This window comes from Periophthalmus magnuspinnatus, chromosome 12 (genome assembly GCF_009829125.3).
Source record: "Periophthalmus magnuspinnatus isolate fPerMag1 chromosome 12, fPerMag1.2.pri, whole genome shotgun sequence".
Lineage (NCBI taxonomy): Eukaryota > Metazoa > Chordata > Actinopteri > Gobiiformes > Gobiidae > Periophthalmus > Periophthalmus magnuspinnatus.
Genome location: NC_047137.1, coordinates 4,189,195 through 4,214,405, shown reverse-complemented (window position 1 = coordinate 4,214,405; position 25,211 = coordinate 4,189,195). Strand labels below are relative to the sequence as shown.

At 38.5% G+C, this 25,211-nt stretch overlaps 4 protein-coding genes across 4 annotated transcripts; 1 reads left to right on the top strand and 3 right to left on the bottom strand.

Annotated features, from left to right (window-relative positions):
* The first annotated feature begins 4,452 nt into the window (after window positions 1–4,452).
* LOC117379704 (carboxypeptidase inhibitor SmCI-like) lies at window positions 4,453–5,712 on the top strand. Its single transcript, XM_055225769.1, has 2 exons — window positions 4,453–4,615; window positions 5,548–5,712. Exons 1-2 carry the CDS (start codon window positions 4,453–4,455, stop codon window positions 5,694–5,696), a joined length of 312 nt encoding a protein of 103 aa, XP_055081744.1. The 3' UTR covers window positions 5,697–5,712.
* A 657-nt stretch (window positions 5,713–6,369) lies between these two features.
* Window positions 6,370–14,041, bottom strand: LOC117379474 (protein AMBP-like). The gene is made up of 10 exons (XM_033976196.2): window positions 13,825–14,041; window positions 11,995–12,134; window positions 11,724–11,800; window positions 11,533–11,646; window positions 11,362–11,463; window positions 11,235–11,290; window positions 10,818–10,902; window positions 8,676–8,843; window positions 7,792–7,965; window positions 6,370–7,713 (listed from the first exon to the last, which is right to left on the bottom strand). The coding sequence occupies exons 1-10, from the start codon at window positions 13,936–13,938 to the stop codon at window positions 7,688–7,690; spliced, it is 1,056 nt and encodes a 351-aa protein (XP_033832087.1). The 5' UTR covers window positions 13,939–14,041; the 3' UTR covers window positions 6,370–7,687.
* A 2,620-nt stretch (window positions 14,042–16,661) lies between these two features.
* LOC117379466 (protein AMBP-like) lies at window positions 16,662–19,451 on the bottom strand. The gene is made up of 5 exons (XM_033976187.2): window positions 19,308–19,451; window positions 19,101–19,240; window positions 18,616–18,692; window positions 16,866–16,985; window positions 16,662–16,798 (listed from the first exon to the last, which is right to left on the bottom strand). Exons 1-5 carry the CDS (start codon window positions 19,416–19,418, stop codon window positions 16,662–16,664), a joined length of 585 nt encoding a protein of 194 aa, XP_033832078.2. The 5' UTR covers window positions 19,419–19,451.
* Window positions 19,452–19,994: 543 nt separating this feature from the next.
* On the bottom strand, window positions 19,995–23,737 carry ptgdsa (prostaglandin D2 synthase a). Its single transcript, XM_033976179.2, has 6 exons — window positions 23,555–23,737; window positions 21,342–21,481; window positions 21,180–21,256; window positions 21,006–21,116; window positions 20,239–20,340; window positions 19,995–20,161 (listed from the first exon to the last, which is right to left on the bottom strand). Exons 1-6 carry the CDS (start codon window positions 23,642–23,644, stop codon window positions 20,136–20,138), a joined length of 546 nt encoding a protein of 181 aa, XP_033832070.1. The 5' UTR covers window positions 23,645–23,737; the 3' UTR covers window positions 19,995–20,135.
* Window positions 23,738–25,211: the final 1,474 nt, after the last annotated feature.

Genomic DNA, 25,211 nt, shown 5'->3' with positions numbered 1-25,211 from the left:
TAGCACATATTGTGACACAGCTGTGCAGCTATTTTGTATGGCCTCATACCCGAAATTAGGTTTATATGGGATTGTAAATTAATTGTATAAAGTGACAGTTGAGGTATTTGGGCAGGACAGCTATATAGGGCACTATTATCAGGCACTATTAACAGCAAAGCCACAGTTTAAACAAAGGTGGACTAACTGATGGAAAAACAATGGCAATAAAATGGTGTCATAATCAGATTTAAATGTAGCATCAAATTATGTAGCCTATAAATGACCAGGTCATGTTATCAGTATGTCCTGCTGTATGTGCGTGTGCATGTATAGACGTGTGTGCGTGTGTGTCAGGGAGTAATTATGGAGAATAAAGGCCTGGTTGTACACAGTGAAACTATGGGTTTTGAAGTGAGATGGAAGATGCTTTTCTGTTTGGCTGAGCACGCTCAATGGTCCCATTGAGGCAGCCCCTCAGCAGCCATTATCCCTCCGCACTAGCCCTGCGCACACAGCTGTAGGAGCGCACAGAGCCCCGAGCACACTGGGCCTGAATGAGAATCTGAGCTGTGGGGGTGAAGTAAGGAAGAAGAGGTGATCAGCGAAAGAAAACAACCTCAGGCTTCCACAGGGACGTGCCACCAATGTTCTCCATGGCTAGAAGAGTTTAAATGGAAATCCCCACCTCACAGATGTAGTAATGAGAAGGCCCTATTCATCTCATGATTTGAAGTGTACATTTAATATACATTTAAACATTGCATCTAATTGTATGCACAACACAACTACAACTTTCACATCTCTGAATAGGTATAATACCCATAGCTGAGCAGAGCTGCACTACTTGTGTTACAGTGGGTTGGTATGAGGCACAGCCACTCTGCTCTCTATAGAAGAGTGATTGGTTACAATGGACCACTTTACTCCTCTCTTTGGTCAGGAAACACATGTTGTGAGCATCTCTAAGTTGCCCTGAGTTAGACCTCTGGTCCAGCGGTTAAACAGCTCCCTGGGAGACGGTGCTCTGTATTGCAGAACACAAAGGCTTGTGTGCTACAAGGAGCTGACACTTGCTGGGGGTCAATGATGGCTGGTCACTGGTGCAACCCCATTAGGCCATTGATCTGACCCTGGCTTCTGCCACCTGGGGAAAGGAATGTGCCCTCTCCTTTCAGAGGGCCTGTCTGCGAGTGTCACAGAGTCCTCATATGTGCGCTGCTTATCATCCACAGGTCAATGAGAGTTGTATGCCTGCCACACACTCTGCAGCACTGCAGAATGCCATCATTTAGACTTCAGTTTCACATGTGTGCAATAAAGAGAAACAAACTAAAGAGTTCTATTTCATCTAACACCACACACATGTTTGAGTCAAGCACGCACATCAACACAATCTGTACATTATTAAATTGTAAATGCCACCCAGACAGAGGAAGACACAGGGTCCTGCGGAGCTCAGCACCTTTGACGACTACGTGAGGTGAATACATAGACTGCACTCACAAAGGGAAGAATGGAGCAGCATTCAGCACTTTCCCTTCTTCAATAATATAGATTCCAAGTTAAAACTTTTTTTTTTAAGCTTAATTAAACAGAATAAATTTGTGCTAGAATGATATGTATTTCACGTTTTTCTTTAATTAAGAACAAGTTTAGTATTATAATTTTTCTCACACATCTGTTCTATTTCAGAGTCAGTGAAAACACTCAGATGACACAGCTGGTTTTAAAAGAAGGGAGGCGGGGGGGAATGATGGTGGGAGCTGCCAGTTGGTCGGCCATGTAATCAGAGTTGAACTTGGAGAAGGAAAGAAAGTGATGTCCAACACAACATGAGAGGGAGAAGGGGGTGGGGGAGTTTGGGTGGGGGACATTGGGTGCATGCAGGAGGGAGGGGATGGGGGAATGATGGGACAATAGACAGTGGCAGAAGCAGCAGCAGCTGACCAGAGAATCCCTTCTTCTTTTGTCATCTCATACAATGACGTCCTACCACACACTCTGTTTCCTTTCCTTGGGGATCCTTTAATCCTTACTCCTAAAAATCCCCAAATTTGTATACCTTGTCTTGAATTAAAAGATTCAGAATAGCTTCAGCAAATGGTTGTAGGGGTAATAAAGTAGCTTTAGGTTCTGAGTTGACAATGTGGTTCACTGGTTCACTTTCAGCTTTGGCCTCAAGGCTTGGCTATTTGTTCACATTTTTCTATAGCGCTTTTCCACCTTCAAGGTGCTCAAAGCGCCATTTCTTGCTCAGGAGTTGATTAGTGACGTTTCCTCTCTATTTCAGCACCTATTACAGGCTGTTTCTAGTCTACCATAAAGCATAGTCCCACAAAAACTGATGAGACCAATACATGTAGCCTTATTTGCTCTGAAAATCTTGTTTTGGTCTTAAGTTTGTTGCTCATTGAGAACAAATGTGGGAACCACTGTTTGATTGCTGATTCAGTTTGGGACAGTTAGATGGAGTGTGCTCTTATCTGATTGGAGGCCCGTGTGAAGCTGTGTTTACCGCGGCCTGTCTTCTGGAAAGGTATTGGAAAGTTTTGTGCTTTAGCAGTTCAGTTATGGCTTCCTCTGTGTCTTCATGGGAACACGCTCCCAGCGCTCCCTCCCTCTGTCTGAGGCCGGACCCAGCAGCACCAGGTGATATGGCCCGGTGCGGAAGGTCACCACTGTGATGTCACTTCTCCTTCCTCTCCGGATATTCCCAGCATTCTCCTGCCAGCCGCCGGGAACTCTGGGAACTAAAAGCAGGAAGCCTGGCTCCTTAGCAAACCAGAGAACATGCATGTCTATTTACTGATTTTTACACTGCTATGTGAGTCATATTTCTTCTGCCCAGAAACAATTGTTTGTGGAGAAGAGAGACGACTAAAACTAACTTGCTTTTATGAATCCATCGTTAAATGTTATTCCCATGTGTGCTTTAACCTCGTGGCAGGTAATCCTAGTGCAGTAATTCTGAGCAACAGCGCCCCCTTTTGGTTCAATGTGTGCATTATGCCACACACTGTTACTGGACTGGACATGTAAAGTCATGTGCAGCTGTCATCCTTAACCTTTATTAATGTGTCCACTAGCAAATGGACAATAAAAAGGTAAAGAAAATTTGTGGGATCATGATAAACATTATTGTTGATGTAATCTATCCAGTGCAACAGAAGAAAATACATTCAAAGGGGACATATCACGCAAATTTCACATGTGGTTTTATGCACTTTCTCAAAGTTGTATTTTGATTGATTCATGGATGAGTAATCCTGTGCATACAAGACATGAGAATACAGAAAATTTGTTTTCACCTACCCCCTATCTCCTCCCACTGCTCTGTACTTACTCTCAATTATGAAAACAAATTCAGGACATACATGTGTGGTTAAAAAAATTAAAATAATAATAAAAGCAAATATATGAAAAGCTGATGCTTGCCATGGTGAATTGCCACTGTGAAGAGGTTGGGCCTATCAGTTCTGCAGAAAATCGATGATCCCATAAGCCGTTTTAGATCAACATTGCTGTTTACAAGCAACAAAATATAAAATAATGTTATATAATGTTTTCATTAAGGTCAATGCCACTGTAGCTAGTTCAAATAAATATACGAAGTCATGGTGAATGACACTATGTTTATAAATATCTGTAACTCTAATCTAAGTTCCTAAATCTAAATGAACTCTCCCTCTCTGATGATCTGTCAATCAGGAAGATCTTTTCATGGTGATTTGGTGCTTTTTGGTTTGATGAAGTCCCACTCTCAAACACAAATATGCATGTCCACTTTTCCTCACCCACTATTGGTCAGTCTCTGTCCTGTTCTGAGTGAACGTTTGGTGAATGTAACCAATCACAATGTGGAGAATAGCTCTGAGGAAATACAGTAGCGTACAAAGTTTACGAGAGCACTGCATGGAAAATAGTGAACTGAGCTAAAAAAACAACAACCTTTCATTCAAGTTTCAAGTAATTTCACCCACCTCTAGCTAACTTATCTTATCGCCAGTAAACTAGCGATAAGATAAACTGAGTATGAAATATCTGAAAGTGTGTTTGTCAGTGGGAAGTGGGAAATGTAAAACAATTAAACAGACAGAAATGTGTTCCCAATCTGCCAAACAGATTACAAGAAGCTAATCAAGTCAAATTTGCATAACCCAACAGTTTTATAAGATATTTATTTGACTCTAAACTTCAGTGTCACGTGCTCACTGTCATGGGTAGGTGTAAATCAAAGGCATAAAGTTGTGAGAGGAGATTGGGGTGGAAAGCTGCACAATGGGGAATAATGCGACCCTGCTGAGCTACTAAAAAAACTAAACTAACTAAAAAGAAAAATTTTGGTATTTTATATTATTTAAACATTTTGTTCAAAGTAAACATCAGATGAACTGAAGGGTTAAATATTGATTTTGTCTGTATCGTTTTGAATTGTTGCAATGGACGTGAACGTGGCAAATTAATACAAAAATGTCTCTTATTTTGTTTGTAAAGACTCCAGACTTCTGTAAACTCATGCCAGAGCCAGGACCTGGGCCTAGTTGTTTGGCCTACATTCCCCAGTTCTTCTACAACTCCACATTACAGGAGTGTGAAGAGTTCACTTATGGAGGCTGTGGAGAAAGGCCGAACAGTTTGTATTCAAAGATAAAATGTTTGGAGACCTGCCATCCCTGTTTCAAGAGTAGTATTATATTGTACTAGTAAACAAGTCTTCCTATTGTGCTTATAAGTTGTATCTCTTTGTCTGTGCAAGCTTTTAGCAAAGAGGAAGCCGGATCTTCTTGCTGAGGCTTGTGCTTGTACTGGAGATGATCACGATCACTGGACTGGAGTAAGATGCTTATTTACAGTGCACAAATGGCTCTCTAGACTTTGTCGGCCAGTGGGAGACATCACTGTCGTGAGTAAAAGTCCTGAGAAACTGATCTTTTTTGCCTGATCAGCCAGTGCATTCCACATTCTGTTTTCAATCCAGAAGCTTCTGTAGTTGTACCATAGAATGTGCAGGCACAGATGCTAATTGTATTACGTGTCTCTCAAATCGAAAATTCTCTTATCATTAAGAACAATATCTATAACTGAGATAATTAACCGTTTAGTGCTTTGATTGATTTGATTGTTCTGTTGTTTTTTTTCCCCATTTTTTACATGTAAGAAGCCATGTTGTTTTGTTTTTTTTGTTTACACAAATGGACCATGTGTCTCTCTGATTGGTTGATCTGCCTGACAGACAGGATACGTCTCCAGACCTGCTCGTCTTTGTAAAAGTTTGTCAAAGTGGGCAGTTCTGAGTGTCCAAATAAATTCTTTGTCTGCTCTCATGTCCCACCGGGCGCCTTACACCGCTATAGCTTTGTGCTGGTTGCTACTTGAAAACAGTGCTGTGGGTTAGTGAATATTATTACATTTATTGGAACCACTGCCTCTGTGTCAGTTTTCTTACCTGCATGCCCTGTGTGTAGGGAAAATAAGACTCACAACATCCACTTGGTTAAATTTAGATAAAGTGAATTTGCTTGGGTCTGTCAAATCACTCACTCTGAACTTCCTGTTGCTTTCTAGGGATCTGTAACCTACCTCCAGAGACAGGACCCTGTAAAGTCTACTTCTCAAGACATTTTTACAACACCACCTCTGGGAAATGTGAGATCTTCATATATGGATGCTGTCAAGGCAACCTCAACAGATTTAAATCTTTAAGAACTTGTTAGATGTATTATGGTGCTGTTCATGCACTCAATTCAACCAGTGGGTCATTTTTTTTTTTTTTATCATAATAACAGTCAAAATGTGTAAGCATTCACCAGTCTCCTTCTCTGTTCACCTGTAGAGGTGTAAAGCCTGCCCCCAGAGACAGGACCATGTAAGGTGAGAATTCACAAACTATTCTACAACCCACATTCTCACAGGTGTGAGCCCTTTATCTATGGAGACTGTGAAGGCAACGGCAACCGATTTCCCTCCGCTAAAGAGTGTCATGTGCCATTCTGGGGGCAGTGATGTGGTAAGACTCACAACCAAATGAGCTGAATATGAGTGTTGTGATCTAAAACCTGTGTTACTCCATTTACATGTGTTTTTTATCCAGATAATACCACTTGTAACCTCAGATGAGCGAAACTCCAGTAACTTGATGGTAGGACTTTTGATATTTTGGCACAAGTGTTAGTTGAGGGTACTATACTCTATGTACAAATAGTATAGTAGTAGCAGGCTATACAGATTAACTGAATTTCTGAAGGATGTACATTTGCACTTGTAGTAAATGTGTTTTGACCTACTTTGTGAACAAACTAACTTTTGTAGTCTGTCACCTACCAACAGAGAGAGGCCTATATGAGGTCTACATACAACACTATTATTACAACCACGAAACAAAGAAATGTGAAGAATTTGTTTATGGGTGAAAAGGAGTGCATGAAAAAATATAAAAAGGTTTAGTAATGACATCCTACACAATCAAATCTGACAAATAAAATATGTTGAATTGCTGTTTAGTTTGTGTTCTGCGATGTATGACCAAAAAAAAAAAAAAAAAGAAAAAGATTTTGATATATTTTTTATATTATTATTATTTTTTTAGCTTTTTAATCATGTTGTCCCCTCATCAAATACCTCTCTGGAGTTGTTTTTTTCATTCATGTTTCATTAATTGTCATGATGTGTGTATTTCTGTTCCTGTTTTGTCTCCCTGTGTGCTCTTCCCCCTCCCTCACCTGTCTGTACCTGGAGCTGGGCGGAGCTCTCGGCTCCTCCCGCGCGCACCTGCTGCCCATCTGACTAATCACCACACCTGCCGTGGGTAGGAGGAGCTGGGAGAAGACACCCTGTGTCCCTGTTGTGCCTGTGTTGCTTCACCCTGTTCTGTACTGGATTATCTGCGTTTGGTGCCGGATCCTATGTGTGCCTTCAGCCCTGCTCCGACCCTGTTCCGACCCTGCTTCTCAGCCCTGGTACTGTCTTGGTTTTTCCCTGCACTCCATGTTCCTGGATCCTGGCCCACACCTGGCTTCCTGCTCACCATCAGATCAACCCTCAGTTTTGTACCTTGTCTCAATCTGTACAATAAACACCGTAAATATTCCCCGAGTCTGCACTCTTTGGTCTGCTACACCCACCGTTACGACATTAATTCATTAATCAAAAGTCATCTATACAAAAATGCTCTATTTGCATTTTGCTTGAATTATTGTATTATAGGTTAAAAAATCCAAAGTTATTCTAGGCAGTTTTTATGTTTGTTTATTTTCCCATTCTTCATTCCCATTGTTGACAGCAGAGGGAACTCCAACACCTAATTCCGTATAGGAGATGGAGCTGTAGTTTATAAAGTCTGTTTTCTAAATGTAGACATTATTCTATGCAAAAAATGTGGAATGCTTATCCCACAGTGTCCAAAAGCATGTTCAAAAGGGGAATTAAAGTAAAATGCATAATATGTGTTCTTTAAATATGCCATGATGTGGATTCTTAGTACAACAATTGCCGTCTTGATTATGTTTGAAACTACAAAGAAGTTCCACACATTGGAGAGCAGAGTTTCCTCTGTGTGACAGCTCTCCTTTGCAGTATCGCTGAGACTAACTTCAAATGAGGACATGACCACTTGAAGAATTTAAGTTTGATTATTATTACTTGTTTTCCACAGTATATTAATGTTATTTGTAAGTATTGTATATTCTTTCCTGAATTGGAAGTTTTTTCAGTTAGCATTCAGAAGATCTCCATCTACAAAAAGAAAAAAAAGGTTATCAAAGAAAAATGTAACTGTAATTGTCAGTAAATGTAAAAAAGTGGACCTCTCACCATCTTTGACCACTCCACAGTACTCCTCGCACTCAGCTTTACTGTAAAACTTGTTGCCATTGGTTTGGCAGAAACCCTTTTTGTACGGGACACACAATCCAACAGTAAAATCAAAGGCCCAGGTGGATGAAGGGTCAGTGCAGGGCTCAGCCACCATGGGGAGACGGCACACAGCTGGATGGGAGCAAGGTCAATTAAATCATGTAAATTATGTAAAGTTGACTTTTTATGATCTTTTAATAATGTCATAATGGTTTTGCCTCATCATTTGCTATCCAGAGTTGTATTTTGATCATTCTGTTTTGTTCTGCATTAGTGTACTCAGAAAATATGCTTTCACCTACCCCTTATCTCCACCTGCCTCTCTGTAGTGGCTTGTGAATATTCAAAAAATTCAGACTCTGGGTCCGGTCATATATGTTGGATTTCTAAATGTCACATGGCAAAATAAATAAATAAATAAATACTCTGCTTCCTATGGTGTCATGCCAATATGAAAGTGAAAACTGATCTGTTCTATTATGAAACCACTTTAGATCAATATTGTGGTTTATAATGGACAAAATGAGGTTATACTTTTCTTAATGTCTGAAAATATTCCGTCTTTAACAGTGATTCATTAAAGACATTCACAAAGCTGCTCAGTTACTACGTTCGTCTGGCCACACAGTAGTCACACATCTCAGCTGGCCCAAACTGTGGCTAAACAACAAAAAGGCAGACCATAATAATAATAATAATAGTACATATTTTAATGAAAATATTACCCAAATATTAGTCAAAATAGTGATTCCTACGCTCTATGTGGCCTTTTACAGTAGTTAGTTCGTTTCCGCCCTCTAGTGGTGATGTAGTAGTATTTGCTGTATTTGTGCGTATCCTACCCTCAGTGCGACACCCCTGCAGGCAGTCTCTCTCCTTCTCAAAGTTGTTCTGATTGCCCAGACAGCCTCCGTAGTTGAAAATCTGACAGGTCATTGAAGTGGCGTTGTAAAAGTACCGCTGCTTCATCCCAAAACAAGGCCCAGTGTCCGGAGCTGCCGTACAGGCCTCTGTGAGACAAATCACAGTTTCACACGCACAGTTTATGAGTGGCTGTATGAAAACTATCGGCATGTATTTATCACTTTGTGGGGACTAAAACCTGACTAGGACCTGCCTCAACTTAAATAGAAAAAGAGTTGACAGAATGTGGTGGGGCATGGAGGGATGGACTCAGGAAATGTAAGATGAAAGATAATAACTACACCATACGATTTTCAGTCATTTCTTTGGGAGTACAAAGCAATATCATCACACTTTCTATATAATTCTTGCTACCTGCCTTTCACATGGAGATAATCAGGTGCCCATAATGGAAATCCTCACTTATTAGAACAACATGGTTTCAAATTAAGATATGGCTTAAATAGGTTAAGGTAGGCAAGTGACTATGACTATGATATTCAGTGTGGCAAAAAGTTCTCCCACTTAAAAAGATGAGAGAGGCCTGTAATTTTCATTATAGGTACACTTCAACTATGAGAGACAAAATGAGAATGAGAATCTTTTTTAAGAAGAAAGATTTATTTACAAATTATAGTGGAAAATAAGTATTTGGTTAATACAAACATGGGTTCATCTCAATACTTTTGTTAAATACCCCTTGTTGGCAATGACAGAGGTCAAATGTTTTCTGCAAGTCTCCACAAGGTTCTCACACACTGTTGCTGGTAGTTTGGCCCACTCCCCCGTGCAGATCTCCTCTAGAGCAGTGATGTTTTGGGGCTGTTGCTGGACAACACGGACTTTCAACTCCCTCCAAAGATTTTCTATGGGGTTGAGATCTGTTCGTTCGTTGCCCGGGCGGTGTGTTTGGGATCATTTTCATGCTGAAAGACCCAGCCATGTTTCATCTTCAATGCCCTGGCTGATAGAAGGAGGTTTTCACTCAAAATCTCACAATACATTCTTTCCATTACACGGATCAGTCCTCCTGGTCCCTTTGCAGAAAAACAGTCCCAAATCATGATGTTTCCACCCCCATGCTTCACAGTAGGTATGGTGTTCTTTGGATGCAACTTGTCATTCTTTCTCCTCCAAACAAGTTGAGTTTTTACCAAAAAGTTGTATTTTGGTTTCATCTAACCACAAACCATTCTCCCAATCCTCTTCTGGATCATCCAAATGCTCTCTAGCAAATTTCAGACGGGCCTGGACATGTACTGGGTTAAGCAGGGGGACACATCTGGCACTGCAGTATTTGAGTCCCTGGTGGCGTAGTGTGTTACTGATGGTAGCCTTTGTTACTTTGGCCCCAGCTGTCTGCAGGTCATTCACTAGATCCCTCTGTGTGGTTCTGGGACTTTTGCTCACCGTTCTTGTGATCATTTTGACCCTACGGGGTGAGATCTTGCGTGGAGCCCTTTATCGAGGGAGGTTATCAGTGGTCTTGTATGTCTTCCATTTTCTAATAATTGCTCCCACAGTTGATTTATTCACATCAAGCTGCTTACCTATTGCAGATTCAGTCTTCCCAGCCTGGTGCAGGTCTACAATTTTATTTCTGGTGTCCTTTGACAGCTCTTTGGTCTTGGCCATAGTGGAGTTTTGAGTCTGACTATTTGAGATTGTGGACAGGTGGCTCTTATACTGATAGCAATTTCAAACAGGTGCCATTAATACAGGTAAGTGGAGGGCAGAGGAGCCTCTTAAAGAAGTTACAGGTCTGAGAGCCAGAAATGTTGCTTGTTTGTAGGTGACCAAATACTTATTTTACCAAGGAATTTACAAATTAATTCATTAAAAATCCCACAATGTGATTTCCTGGATTCTTTCTCCCCATTCTGTCTCTAATAGTTGAAGTGAACCTATGATGGAATTACAGACCTCTCTCATCTTTTTAAGTGGGAGAACTTGTACAATTGGTGGCTGACTAATATTTTTTTGCCCCACTGTAGGATCTGTTTCCAGGAAATGAATGCAAGTCAGTGTAATTTCCCCAAAAAGCATGGAAACCCAACATAAATGAGAGTGCGTGTATGTACCAGTTCCATTGAAGAAAGGAGCGTCATCCCCAGAACCTTCAATGTCGACAGAAGGCAGAGTAGGCAGCACAGCCCTCCGCATTCTCTGTGAGGGAAATATACAAGTAATACAGTTCCAAACTAGACAATAGTCACGTTCACACATGCTTATAAACAAGTAATAAACCATCAAGAAAGATGACATTTAAAATGAATAAAATGTTTATTAAGAATGATTCAGGTTTAGTAACTAACTAATCAGTCAATTAATTAATCAATCAGTCCTAACACTACTCCTGACCTTGACCCCTACAGAGCCTTTTTATTCAATCTGAATTAAGTCTTTGTTGATGGTTTATTAAGGCTAATTAATACACAGTTATTATAAAGTGAGACGATTCATCTCTTTGCACGTGTATGGCAATAAGATGACATTACCGGCAGCTCTGGTTGAGTGGATGGTGCCACCACTTGCTCCCCAGGAACACAGTCCCCTGCAGAGCACTCAAACTGATAAGATTAAATCAAACGAGCTCACAATTTTCTAAGTCAGAACTGAACCAACCTTTGTTTTGTTTGATAATGACAAACTCATCACTGATTCCCTGTTGTCTGGCTAGTGTCTTGAAGTCTTCTAAAATAGTAGGTCTTATGTCTTTGGATCGACCTGACATTGAGAAACAGTATAGCAGTTATAAGGTTCAAAATGTTATATATATTTTGACATTGTACTTACTGTAAAGTTTAACTGAAACACTTTCGCCTGTTGGTTTCTTTTTGTTCATGATTAAAATAGCATACTCATTGTAGTTTGTGTGGACGACATATGCATCCACGTCTGCGTTCCATTCTAGATTAAAAACAAAAAACATTATTTTTGAACATACCCAAATCTCCTGCTAAAGTCTCATATAAAAAATGACATACTTGCAACATGGTAGAAAAATCTGCCTGCTGTTGAAGTCTGCTCATATTCTCCAGTTATCTCCACACAAGAGCTTTGCCTTCACAAAATCATGGATTCAAATAAGCAATATATATATGTTTCCCCGTTAAATTGTTAGTCTCTATGACAACAGTGTATTGTTCTAATTTTTCATCATTCTGATACCCAAGTATAAGTCTCTGAAAGTTTAGTCCCAAAGTCTCATAATAAGGTTATGTATCAAGTACTATGGAAGTGTTTTTCAGTACTGACTTGAGCATGGTCCGTGTCATCTTGAGCTTCTGTCCCGTCCCTCTCTGTAGCACCAGTTTGCCGATAGCTGCGTCTCCTCTGCGGTGTTGCATGTGGCTGCACTTTGTGGCCACAGCCAAATCATACCAGGTCCCCAAAAACTGATGAGACATATCACAATCACTAGTTTAAAGGGGACGTATTCATGTCAGTTTTAACCATAACAGTATTCCCTAATCATTAACTTACTGAAACTTGTATTTCAATAGATGCACACATGTTTGAGTAATCCTGTATTGTCCTGCATTTGAGGCTTGAGATCTTAGAAATTTTATGTTTTCACGAACCCCTTTTCTCTGACTACTGCTCTATACTCACTTGTGATTATTCAAAACAGATCAAACTCTGGGCCATGCATGTGGTGCAGGCATTTTTTAACAATGATAATGTGTTACGTAGTATGGTGAAATGCTACTATGAAGAATCAAGGCCTACCACGTCTCCTGTTTTTAAACAGGAAATCAATGAAAGTGTTTAGTTTGTTTCAGATCAATATTGCAGTTAGCAATTAAACATGTAATAAAATCATCTACATATACTACCAGTCAAATGTTTGGACATCCTCTCATTCATTGTTTTTTTATTTTTTTTTTATTTTTTTATATTTACCACTTTCTACTTTTCAGATAGAAAGATGTCAACTATATGATGCAAGGTACATGCAATTGTATTGTAAAGTAAAAGAATGTTACACAACTCAACTAAATACTTTTTATTTTTTATATTCAAATTGTTAAAGTTCACCTTTGCTTTACTGACAGTGCTGCAAACCCTTGGCCTTCTCCCAAATGAGCTTCATGGGTGTGCCTTGTCTAAGTCAAAAGCAGTGACAAAGTCAAAAGTGCCTATTTTAAAAAAATCTAACATCTAAAACCAGTTTTGAGTTATTTTGAGATTACTTTTTGTTGACTACATTCCATACATGTTCATTCATGGTTTGATTCTGTCAGTGAGAATCTACAATGTAAATAGTAATAAAAATAAAAACGTGTGTCCAAACTTTTGACTGGTAGTGTATGTTGTTTTACACTAAAAACATAACAGCTTTTGTTTAGTTTAAGGAAGATGTCTGTGTGACATTTCTGAAGTCACTGAGAAGTCACTCTAAGAACATGTGAATGCAACTGACCACAGTTTAACCACTCAAAAACATGCATGATAAAGCCACAGGTCTATCAGCAGCACAGAGCAAGTGACTTAAGCAAAGTGAGAAGAAACAAACAAAACAAAAAAGAAAAGAAAAAAGATGCTGTAATTGACTGCATAAATTGTGTGGTCTATTGATTTTATTGTTTACATGGCTGCCAACTTTATTTACTCTGTTGTGTAAATGGCTGTGTAAACATTGTGTTATTTTGTTTACATCTATTTTGCTTATTATCAACATTTTACCATACCTTATAGTAATAATGAACAAAATACAAATATTAGGTAAACTGAGGTGGGCAATCAGTTACATTTACTTGAGTAACTTTTTAAAGAAATTGTACTTCTTATTCTTATTCCCACTATGAGTAATATACAAAGTTGCCTTCATTAACATATTTGTGTTTGTTGCACAGTACATTCAAATATGATTTGTTGTTGGTTCATCTTTTGAAACCATAGGTGTTTGTATTATTTAAGGTTTTGTCATTTGTAGTTTTCCAGTAGTGCTTTAGTAGTAGTGTAGTTTAATCTTAATTTAATTTGTTGGACTTTTTACTTGTGTAATATTATTTTCAATATTAGTTTTACTTCAGTAAAATTTTTGGTTGTTCACCTCTGTACATGAATAAGATGATTACTGACCCGGCCGAGATCAAAGTTCTCCTGTGTTGTGTATAGTGGTTCTGTAGCCAGCGGGACAGCGTGTAGTCCCCATGTCCACCCCAGGAGCAGCACACTCAGTAGAATCCTGCACATCCTGTCTGCTCCTTGCTTGGGCCCAGTGTCTTACACAGATGAAACAGTCTGTCCTGAGGCAGCAACCTTTATCATGTGTGATTTTGTGATGTCTGCTCACTGCAACAGGGGAAAACAAACAGCACAGAGCAAAAGTCCAATGGTCTTTTCAGTGGATGTGTGCGTCATGTTCCCATTTGCCCCTAAATCAATGGAATTCATCATTTCACAAGGTTATTTTTGGCCATGAATAGGTTTTAGTACAATTAATACTGAACGTGTAATGAAGAAATTATGTAGCATAAATATTACAAATGATCAAAGTAACAGCACTGATTGTACATTTGTGAGACATTATAGTGACCAAAAAGAGCAGACACTGCTTCTCACATCATTTTTGGTGTATTAATTACTTACTATAAGGAAAATCTACACATTTTTATACCCAAAAGTGACTAAGTTTGATATTTTTCATTTCATTTTGTGAAGGCCTGGCATACAGAGAAAAAAGTACTAGTAGTTGTACTATTGGACCATTATTTCACAGAAAAGGAAGTCCCAGAGGGCCAAATGGGAATTTCGCAAGTCAAAGCTCCAGGTTCATTATGAGAGTTATAGAGAAAAGATACACAGGTACAACCACAATATATGTAGAACAAGGGAGAGGTATTTTTCTGACATTGGAAGTTGCAGTAACAACGCTCATGTCCTGTTTGCAACAGTAAACAGATTAACAAACCATCCAACTCCACTGCCTTTAGAAATAATTTCCACATCTAAGTGCAATGAGTTTGCAGTGTTCTTTAATAACAAGGGTCAGGGCATTAAAAATGCTATCAATTCCAGAATGCAATTAATAACCCAGCACCCACCTAGACACTTAGAGCTGACTCACTTTGCACCTATCACTGACCAAACTGTCCAAGAGATCATCACCAGTCTGACTTCTTCTACATGCTGCCTCAATGTTACCCACTAAATTTCTAGTTCTGTGCTCAACAGTTTACTATCACCCCTTGCTTATGAACAACTCCTTTGATGTTTTCCAGTCAGGTTTTAGACCCCACCACAGCACTCAGACGGCTCTTATCAAGGTGACAAATGACACTATCAATCATGTGATCCTCTTACAGGAACTAGAGGACTGGGTGGGCATCTCTGGTACGGCACTAAACTGGTTCAAATCCTATCTAGAAAACAGGGAGTACTTTGTTGAACTTGGGAAATGTGTCTCAGATAAAATGGACTCAGACTTGAACTTTAAGAGCCACATCAAATCAATAACATCTGCAGCTTTTCACCATCTAAAAACATTGTAAAATAAAAGGTACACTCTAGACTTAGAGAGACCTATCCATGCATTTGCCTCCAGTAGGTTAGACTACTGTAACAACCTGCTCGCTGGCCTCTTCAAATGAGCATTAAAACAGCTGCAGTACATCCAGAACGCTGCTGCTCGGGTCCTGACTAGAACTAGGAAGTACGAGCACATAAGTCCTGTGCTCAGCTGGTTTCCTGTGGCTCAGGGAATACACTTTAAAGCAGCTCTGCTTGTGTACAAATTTCTCACCTAGCACCAAAGTCCATCTCTGACATGTTAGTGCCATATGAACCATCTTGCACTCTGAGGACCTCAGGGACAGGCCCCCTGCTGGTCCCAGAGTCAGGACTAAACATGGGGAATCAGCATTTCAGTTTTATGCAGCTAAAACCTTGAACAGTCATTGACAATGTTTAAATCCAGGCTCAAAACGGTTCTGTTTACCTGTACATATGACTGAAAGGGTTTTATTCTGCACTTTCTCCTTTAATGTTAATTTTATGAACATTATTTGTAATTATTTATGTTTTGAGTTGTTGTGTTGTGATTTGAATGTCTTTCTTATTCTGTAAAGCACTTTGAATTACCTTGTGTACAAATTGTGCTATACAAATAAACTTACTTTGCCTTTTGAAGTGCATTTTAAGTTTTTCCAAAATGACAGTAATTTAGCTGTAACTTGTGTGATTTGTTTGTTCGTATTTTTTATTATAAACTGTAGCATTTGAAGAATGACTCAAACAAAATGCTTTTAGTTGGTCAAAGATGATTTTGAAATTGAAGCCTAGAAAGTATATGGCATTTTGCATTGTGTATTACAAGAACACCATGGACAAATATGATTTACCAGTAAGAATAAAGTGTGATATAGAACCTTAAATAAAAAATAAATAAATAAAAAAATAAGATAATTTTGAAAGACAATTTAATTCAAATTATTGTATTCATCCTGGAGGAAAATCAAACAGAGCAGAGGATGTTCATGCACAATTTATTCTTTTACAAAGCACATGCGCAGTAGTGGAAAGTACGGTAGACCTGTGAGACCTTAGTGAAGTCTCATAGTGGATATTTTTATTTCACAACATTTGAGAGTAAGGGTTTGGCTTTGACGAAATAAAAATGTCTTTATTTTGACACAAATTAGCACTAGCATTATAAAATGGCACTCTTAGCAAAATCAGTGTGAAATCTTTATTTACTTAAACTGTTGTTTTTTTAAACTATAAAATTACATTTTAAATGGCCGCTTCAGTACCTTTACTTAAAAAAAACTAAATTCAGCACTTCCACCAGTACAATATGGGTACTATATGAAGGTTAACTAGAGCTAAAAGTGAAATTTAGAGCCCAGAGATCTCCGTCATGTGTTAGCACTGGCCTGATGAGAAAAAAAGCGTATATTAAAGTTAAAATACAACAGCTATTGCATTTGTATTTGATATGTTGTGATCAGCGTACCTCTGTCTTGATTCATAATTACTGTTTTATCAATCCCCTGTTGTCTCACCAACGTTTTAAAGTTCTCCATCATGGCCTCACTCACTTCTTTACTCCGGCCTAAGAGCAACACAATTTGACACAGACTGGTGTTTCTTGTAAATGATAATGATAACACAATACTTACTATAAAGTTTAACTATCCATGTTGTGTTTCCCTCTGGCAGTTCTGTGCTAAGGAGGACCATCAGTGCATATTGGACATAGTTTGTATCGACCACATACACATCAACGTCCGCATTGAACTCTGAGGACCAAATACAACTGTAATACAATTTACTATTAAAGAGCCCATATTATGCAATTTTCTGGTATAAGTTATGTTGTTTTACTCATCAAAAACATACCCAGAGTTTAGTTTAGTTTCAGTCACACATGTTTAACACACTTAACACAGTGTTTTATTTTCTCTATACATGTTGCCCTTAGGTGCTGTTATTTCAAATCACAATGTGTCCTTCCATCTGTATGCAGATGATTTACAAATCTACCTGCCAGTTGTTCCTGATTCCTCCGACAGTCTGGATTCCATCCATAGATGTCTAGATGATATCAAACTGTGGCTGTCTCAGAATTTCCTCTGCTTGAATGAGGACAAAACTGAATACATTGTGTTTGGAACATCTAGCTTGCCCAGTGTCTCAGCTCCTGGTCTTATTGCTTTGGGCCCCCATCATTTTAATCATGTTGTCAAAAACTTGGGGGTGAAATTGGACAGTGATTTAAAATTTGACAAACAAATTGACTCTGTGGTCAGAGCAAGCTTTTTTCAGCTCCGCCTCCTGGTGAAAGTGAAACCTTTCTTGAGCCGTGGTGACCTGGAGAAAGCCATCCACGCCTTTGTCAGCTCCCGCATAGACTATTGCAACGCTCTCTACGCAGGGATTAACCAAGCTGGTCTTCACCAAGCTGGTCTTCACCAAGCTGGTCTTCACCGCTTATAGCTTGTGCAAAATGATGCAGCTCGCCTCCTCACGAACAGTTGCAAACATGATCACATCACCCCTCTCCTGTACTCTTTGCACTGGCTCCCTGTCCACGTCAGAATTCATTTTAAAATTGTAATGTTTGTTTTTAATGCACTAAATGGCCTTGCACCTTCTTAGCTATGTGACATTTTGACCCCTCACCAGCCCAGCAGAGCTCTACGATCTGCTGGGCAACATCTGCTGGAGGTCCCCCGGTCCCGGTGCAAACAGTGGGGGGATCGATCTTTTGCAGTGGCGGGTCCAAAACTCTGGAACTCATTGCCCACAGAGTTGCGTTCCATCTCTGACCTGCCTCTCTTTAAAGCCAAACTGAAAACTTATTTATTTAGACTGGCTTTCAGCACTTAGTGGCCCAGTGACTCTTTATTTTAATGATGTAATATGCTTTGTTGATTTGTATGAAGTTTATTGTTTTTAATCGTGTTTTTTTTAACGTTGTACAGCACTTTGGGCAGCCTGGGTTGTTAGAAGGTGCTATAGAAATAAAGTTTGATTGATTGATTGATTGAAACTCTGTTCCACCTTGTGATGTCATGTGGTAATACAGGAAGTGCTCCACTGTGTTTTAAAACTCCACACACCTTCACCAGAATCATTTGGAGGATTTCAGCCTAGGAATTGCCAGTCTCTATTGAACTAAAGGCAAAATGTAGCTGTTAGCTTGAAAACTACCACTACATGACATCACAAGGAGGAACAGAGCATTTTGAGCTTTGAAGATGCAGACAGGAAAATAATAAATGATTACTCAAATGTGTGAATGAAACAAAATGCAACTCCAGGTATACTTTTGATGAGGTAACAATATTATAACATGGCTTAATGCTCACAAGAATCTATTTTGTGTTGAAAATGTCAGTAAAGATAATGCTGAACTCATGTACTGACTGGGAACATGGTAGAAGAACTTCCCTGGAGTGTCCGTCATACTGTAGTTGGTGAAAGTTGATTTACAAGATTCATTTCTAAAAGACAGAGAAAGAAACATGTTTTAAGAACAATAACAAACATTGGGAGATTTAATTTCAATGTACTAAACAAATGGTTTTAATTTTCTATTTCCTTGCAATCATGCAGGTGATGTGCTGCCTCTAGAAAGTTATGCAGTGTTTCTTTAAATGAAAACTACCACCACCTTTGGAGTGTTTTACATAAAATGTTAGATTTATTTGAGTTTCCAAGTATAACATATAATGCAAATTTCAACTGCTACCAACAGTATGCCTGTAATTCTTGGCTGTTGTCAAAATCACACATTTCCAGCTAACATTATTATATATGTAAGTAAACATAAGATTAAGTTTTATTAAGTTTAAGTTAGAACATGTTTGTAAATGTTTATAATTTACCCTCCATGGCAAAAAAGGGCTAACCTGAAAGTAGTGGCTGCCACAGAGATGTTGCTCTCTGTGTTGTTAAGATCTAGCTGAACAATAGCAGGGCTTCTCATCTTACGCTGCATGAAGTGTGGACATGTTGAAACAACTGCCACCTCGAACCAACGTCCCAAAAACTGCAGAAAAGTGACACTTCAGATGAAAAGTTATGTAAATCCTGTGTTTCAAACCACATGCACTCACTTGATCCAGATTAAAATGGTTCTGTGGTGTGATGGGAGTATCTTGAAGAGAAGTTCCATGAGCTAACCAAGCTCCAAAAACAAAAAAGAAACTAACAAAAGTCTTAAGCATTTTGTCACACAGAAATAGCTAGTATTTAGAGGTTGTATGCCAAAAAGCAGAGTTTTTCTTTTAGTGGACTTTGGTATTCAAGGCTAGATGAACAATCAATACACTAAGTCAGGGTTGTCCAAACTATGGCCCAGGGGCCAAATGCGGCCCTCAGACCAATTTTTGTTGGCCCTCATGCCTCCTCGTAAATGGACCCAATTGATCAAGAAGTGTTTTTAGTACAAATTGAAGCAATTCTACCTCAATAACCTGAATAACATCACATTACGTTGTGACACAGACCTAAAAATAATCTCAAAAGTCTTATTAAAAGTACAATGTCTGTCAAACTTGTGTTAAATGCACCATTTGACTCCTTGTATCGACACTGGCCTGTGACCCTCTGCCTCAAATATGTTTTAGTGAAAAAAGTTTGGACACCCCCGCAAGTAAACCTTTCACAGGGTCTTTCCTGGTTCTACCACTGGGTGGAGACAAATTCCATGTGTAACCTGACAAACATTCATCATTATTTCACAATAATGGGTGTTGTGATGTGAAATATGACACATTTATCTAAAAATAAAAAGACACATATTTGATTAGTGTATGTTTATTTATTTGACTTGTAAATGAAAATGTAAATTAAGAACTGGGAACCCTGAGAAAGGAACTACACAGAAGGCACATTTTTGATGTCATAGTTTTAAGCATCCAATTCATCAGTTCTGGACTCTGTTAGTATCCATTAGCTGGGCAGTTCTCTGTTGACAAAAGTATGTAAAAAATAACATAACCAACAAGGTGATAATAAAGTTAAACTAGTTGACTTGTAATGTACCTGCTGGAGGAGGTGTCATGATTGAGTCTCTGGGAAGGTGACGCGACAGGGCGAAGGCTTTGTACTTCTGATAAACTTCATTTTTTACTTTCAAACTGCGAGCTGCAAAAACACACATCAGATACGTTTGTGACATAAAATCACTAGATAGAGCACAGGTGTACAAAAACACCTGTGCTAAAAGCTCAACTTGGGAGGTCTTTATCCTTTTTATGGCACCACCAGCCACTGTGTGTCACTGTACTTCCTGTTTGGTCTTACTAGGCGTGCCCAGGTGTGCCTATTTAAAGGCTAATTTATGCCGTCTCAGTGCTACAGAGTAGAGGCATACAGTTTTGTCTGTGGTTGTGCCGATGTAGAAAATGTCAATAAAGGGATTCTTCACTAAACACATGATTATTGGGCTCTTCTACACCTAACACCTTTAAACTCTGTCAGTCTAGTGGCTGTTGGTGTTACATAAATAAAAAGGTATTTAGTTGGCTGGCAGCTGTTCTGTTTTAGAAATCTATGGTCTCGCTAAAGTAACGTAATAAAACTTTGGTCAGCAGTTAAAATGCAACTACAATGTTTTCTTTATGGTAGCTAACTGAAAATGCATAACCAAAATAGCCAGTTTCAATGTTTTAGAATTTTAATTTTCTACATTTCCTATAGTGTGCAAAGTACATCAGCACTAACCATTTTCTTCTTCATTTGAGCAATGACACCACTGACCTCTGGAAAGCACTGTATGAGCTATAATATAGCTACAACTGTGCTCTTACCATACAGAGCCACTTGGGTGTACTCCCGGTTGAATACTTTATTCTTCAGGACTATGGCATACTCGGTGTAATTGGTATCCACCACTGTGATGTCCTTCACTATACCATGACCTGGAAACAAACAAACAAACTCAGAACACAACTCGTTTTAAAAAAATAAATACCAGAACTTACGTAAGCTGAAGTAGGAAAACTGTCCTGGCACACTGGTCGCTTCATAATGGTACGTCTTTGTCAAACAGCCAGCAGGACTACACATAAATCATTATAAAAATGTTACATTTTTCACATATGATTTATGTGTTGATTTGGCTGCTTTACTAGACATCCTCTGACCTTTGCTCCCACATGGTGAGGTTGACATTGCCATTAGGCAGTGGAATGACTATGCCCATAGAAGCCGTCAGCAGAGCTCTGTATGGGAGGAATCCTGGGGAATCATACGCCAGGCCCACTCGGTACCACTTGCCTCCAAACTGCACACAAATAATGTTATGTGATGGTGGAGGACTGGTCTACTCTGGGTAATATTCCAGAAGCTAATTTCTTCTCCAGTAACCAGTATACCACAACTTTAAAAGGCAGTTCAATGGAAATCTATGGACTGCTTAAAGGTGTATGTAACATTTCTGGTGGAAGGACATTTGCTTATCATCAATGGGATGTTTTTTGTTTTGCTTGAAATAGAGTATGGCACTAAACATATTCTCTATATAAACAAGCAGGTACTACCACCAGGAAAGGTTACATGTCAGATCTGTGGAGAGGTGAGACGCTCACATATTTGTCAAGGTATTTTTCCCACAAATAAAATCACCTGTAATTTAATAAATGCAGGATACGTTTAAAGTCGGAGTACCAGATTTTTAAAACGTGAAAAATGTACTAATAATTAATGATTCCCAAGCTCTCAGAAACCTCTTGGCACATTCACATGCAAAAAACTTTGGCCCCAGGCAGAAAAAGTGAAAACAAGGGGGGCCACACTTGGACAGCCAATCAGGTCTCACCCCAAAGCCTCATATGATAACTCACATGGATCATGGCTTATGTTTGCAATAAATAAAAGGTTTTATAATTAGATGAAGACAGCATCTACCCATCTGAGTTTTGTCAGAAAGTTCTGCTTTCACAATACACTTTCTGTGGGGAAAAACAGAATGTATTAATTTATAAGAAAAAGTTGGGTACTTGAAGCTTTAATGTCATACTGTGAAACATTGCAGGCAAAACAGCAACATCTTCATGGAAACAAGCAGACACCTCACTAGAAAGGTTACATAGTGGAGCTTTAACTATAGAGCAGATAGCACCAGTGCACATTCCTCATTATTTAAATTCTAAGAAGTACCATAACAAAAAGTTGGCCCATCTAATATTGCATTCATTCCTGCTCAAATTCAAGTCTGCACATGAAGATCTGCTAATACTCTTGGCTTAAACCTGTCTTATGGAGTGAGCTTTTAGACTAGGGAAAATACTGTACATAAGTAGTTTGAGAACATTTTACCCTCCGTGTATTTTTAGCACTCACAAACAAGTGAGCGGTGTTAGTGCCATAATTATAACCCCCTCAGCGGCCTCAGCAAGGGTAACTGTATCTCAAACACAACGTATAACAAATGCATAAACAATCTACCCTTTTAATTTGGCTCATGTCATGAGACATTTTGTTTTATTTCTCATTATATATCCCTTTTGGTTTCTTTTACAAAAGAGGAGAGCTTTCAATAGCAAATGTTTCAAAGTAACTCTAGTTTCAATGATGGGCTCATTCACAAAGTTGTAATTCTTGTGCCAAAGTGTGTCATGAGGAGGATGGATATAATTTAAACTATTAGTATGTTTGACACTGCAATTTTGTTTTAGGTACTTACTTGGCTGAAAATAAAAGGGTAAGACTCACACAAATAATGAACTTCATTGGTTAATGCTGAAGATGAGACTTATAAACTAAACAAGAACTGACACTGGACTAAATCGGGACAAAAAGAGAATGTCTGAACTAAACTACAGCTACATAAAAACAGCACCAGAGTTTGAGAAGTTTAAACAATTTTATAAACACCCTTAATAGCATGTTTAATAACCTTAATAAAGCATAAACAAAGACTTCATTCATAAAAAAAATAATCATGAATTAAGTTTATTAAGAGAGATTCAGGTTTAGTAACTACTAAATGAATACCCTAACCCTAGCCTCTAAACCTTTGTGCAGTTACTAAGGCTGAATCATTATCAATAAACTTTTTGTTCATAATGAATTAAGTCTTTGTCCATGCTTTATTAACCCTAATTAAGATGTAGTTCATATAAAATAGAACCATAAGAAGCAACAAATATTTGCTCGGTATCATTCACAGAGCTTATATAGCTTGTTTTGGCTCTGACTCTAGCTGTTTACTTTGTACCCAAATTACACACACAACCTACCGCAATGTTCCGAAAGTAACCCGTACTTTTGTCTTTATGCGCCACAGATAATTAGTAACACATATTATTACAGAAACACAAACATGAAAAATTTGAGCCTACAAAAACTACATTACCCTTTGCAAGTTGAAGTCCTTCTGTGGCTTGATGTCTGCATGCACCATCATCACCATTGCCATGACAACAGCAACCCTGATGGACCCCATGTTGAAGCAAAGATAAGTGGATTTCAAATGTATGTGAGTCTTGTGACCTAATTCTAAAGCAGAAAGTGTCTAGCTCTCGGCAGGTACTGAGTGGCAAAGCAGTGGCACTGTTTATTTAATCATGATCCACCCCTCTGACAATTGGCCAATCACAGCACAGGAAAGCTAAAAGCCAAGCCATGAGCCAAGATGACTTTTGGGGCTGTGTAAATGTAAAATAGCTCATTCTGTAGATGTAGACAGAAGTTTGTGGTTGTAGAGATCAGCTGGTGTATGAGATAAGATGATCATGCAAGTGGTTTCACAAGACTAGAAACCACAATGTGTCAAGAGGAATATGTTGAGTTGATAATTCTCAAGAGCCTATAGTTCAATTGTTATAACAGACAGAATTGTAATTATTTAAAGGGGCACTATGTAACTTTTCTGGTGTGAGGTCAGCCACCTGCTTGTCTCCATGGAGATGTTGCTGCTTCACCTGGAATAATTTTATTCTTCTATCATTTAGGGGCTTTTTTTGTTTGTTTTTTTGCTCCAAAATATACCTTAAATTTTTTGTGTGAGAAGGGTTGCCTGTCCACAGACCTGACCTGTAATTTGGAATAGTGGTGCTACCTACCTGGAGATAAGGGAGAACATTCCAGGCAGTAACAACATCTCAAGTGTATCTTTATGGTATTCCCATAAACAAAATAACAAGGTAAAATAATAATATCATATAATAAAATATACAATGGATATGTGCACCCAAATCCAAATTGTGTTGCCCCATATTTGAAATTATATGTATAAATCAAAACTGTAGTCACTGATACAAGAACTGACACTCAACTAAACCAGGACAAAAAATACAACTAAAAAAATAAATGATAAACCAGAATGAGTTTTTTTTATGAGTTTGTGGATTTTCTATTTTGATACTTATTTGAATCACTCATAGACTAATGTCCTATGCCCTCCATGATTTTGACATATTTTCTACAGCGTAAACCCATCTTGAATATTACCAGTAGAAGTAGAATAAAAAACAAGCACTGCCCATATAGTCAACAACAAACTGGTTTATCTATTATTTGCTATTAAGATTAAAAGGCTACAGGTTAGGGCAAGACACAGGAAGTATAATGCACATGGGCCAACATGGTTAAACAGTAGTACTAATTCCTCCTCAAAACAGTACATTAACTAAATAATATTGGAGCTATAATGATTAAAAAAATTGAAAGTATCTGATGCTGGTAAGGTTACATTCTTGGAAATCTGCATGTTAAATTTTATTTATGTATCCCGTTTAAATATTAAATCAGTAAACATGAATGATTACGCAACAATTGCAATATAGATGGCTATAGATAATTAGACAGTCAACATGGGTTGGTTTGACATTGCTGGATTGGAAGGAATGCTGTAGCCTAAGATATCCAAAATGTCAGTGGATGTGTCATCCTTTACTGAATGTTTGCTTTGCCTTTTTTTTCCCTTCAGTGCCCAGTTTTATAGAAACATAATAGTTGTTTTGACTATTCTTTCCAAATGTAAAACAAAGGTTGGCATAAAAAATTTGCCA

Excerpts from the sequence above, each read along its gene's own strand:
- LOC117379704 (XM_055225769.1), top strand. The coding sequence starts at position 4,453 with ATGTCTCTTATTTTGTTTGTAAAGACTCCAGACTTCTGTAAACTCATG. Across the intron at positions 4,616-5,547 it reads CTGTGGAGAAAGGCCGAACA|GGATCTGTAACCTACCTCCA; the intron begins GTTTGTATTCAA and ends GTTGCTTTCTAG.
- LOC117379466 (XM_033976187.2), bottom strand. The coding sequence starts at position 19,418 with ATGCTTAAGACTTTTGTTAGTTTCTTTTTTGTTTTTGGAGCTTGGTTA. Across the intron at positions 16,986-18,615 it reads GTTCTTCTACCATGTTCCCA|AGTTCAATGCGGACGTTGAT; the intron begins GTCAGTACATGA and ends TTTGGTCCTCAG. Across the intron at positions 16,799-16,865 it reads ATGGATAGTTAAACTTTATA|GCCGGAGTAAAGAAGTGAGT; the intron begins GTAAGTATTGTG and ends TGTTGCTCTTAG.
- LOC117379474 (XM_033976196.2), bottom strand. The coding sequence starts at position 13,938 with ATGTGCAGGATTCTACTGAGTGTGCTGCTCCTGGGGTGGACATGGGGA. Across the intron at positions 12,135-13,824 it reads AGAACTTTGATCTCGGCCGG|TTTTTGGGGACCTGGTATGA; the intron begins GTCAGTAATCAT and ends ATGTCTCATCAG. Across the intron at positions 7,966-8,675 it reads GCAGGGGTGTCGCACTGAGG|CTGTGTGCCGTCTCCCCATG; the intron begins GTAGGATACGCA and ends GCTCCCATCCAG.
- ptgdsa (XM_033976179.2), bottom strand. The coding sequence starts at position 23,644 with ATGGGGTCCATCAGGGTTGCTGTTGTCATGGCAATGGTGATGATGGTG. Across the intron at positions 21,482-23,554 it reads AGGACTTCAACTTGCAAAGG|TTTGGAGGCAAGTGGTACCG; the intron begins GTAATGTAGTTT and ends ATTTGTGTGCAG. Across the intron at positions 21,117-21,179 it reads GTTTTCCTACTTCAGCTTAC|GTCATGGTATAGTGAAGGAC; the intron begins GTAAGTTCTGGT and ends GTTTGTTTCCAG.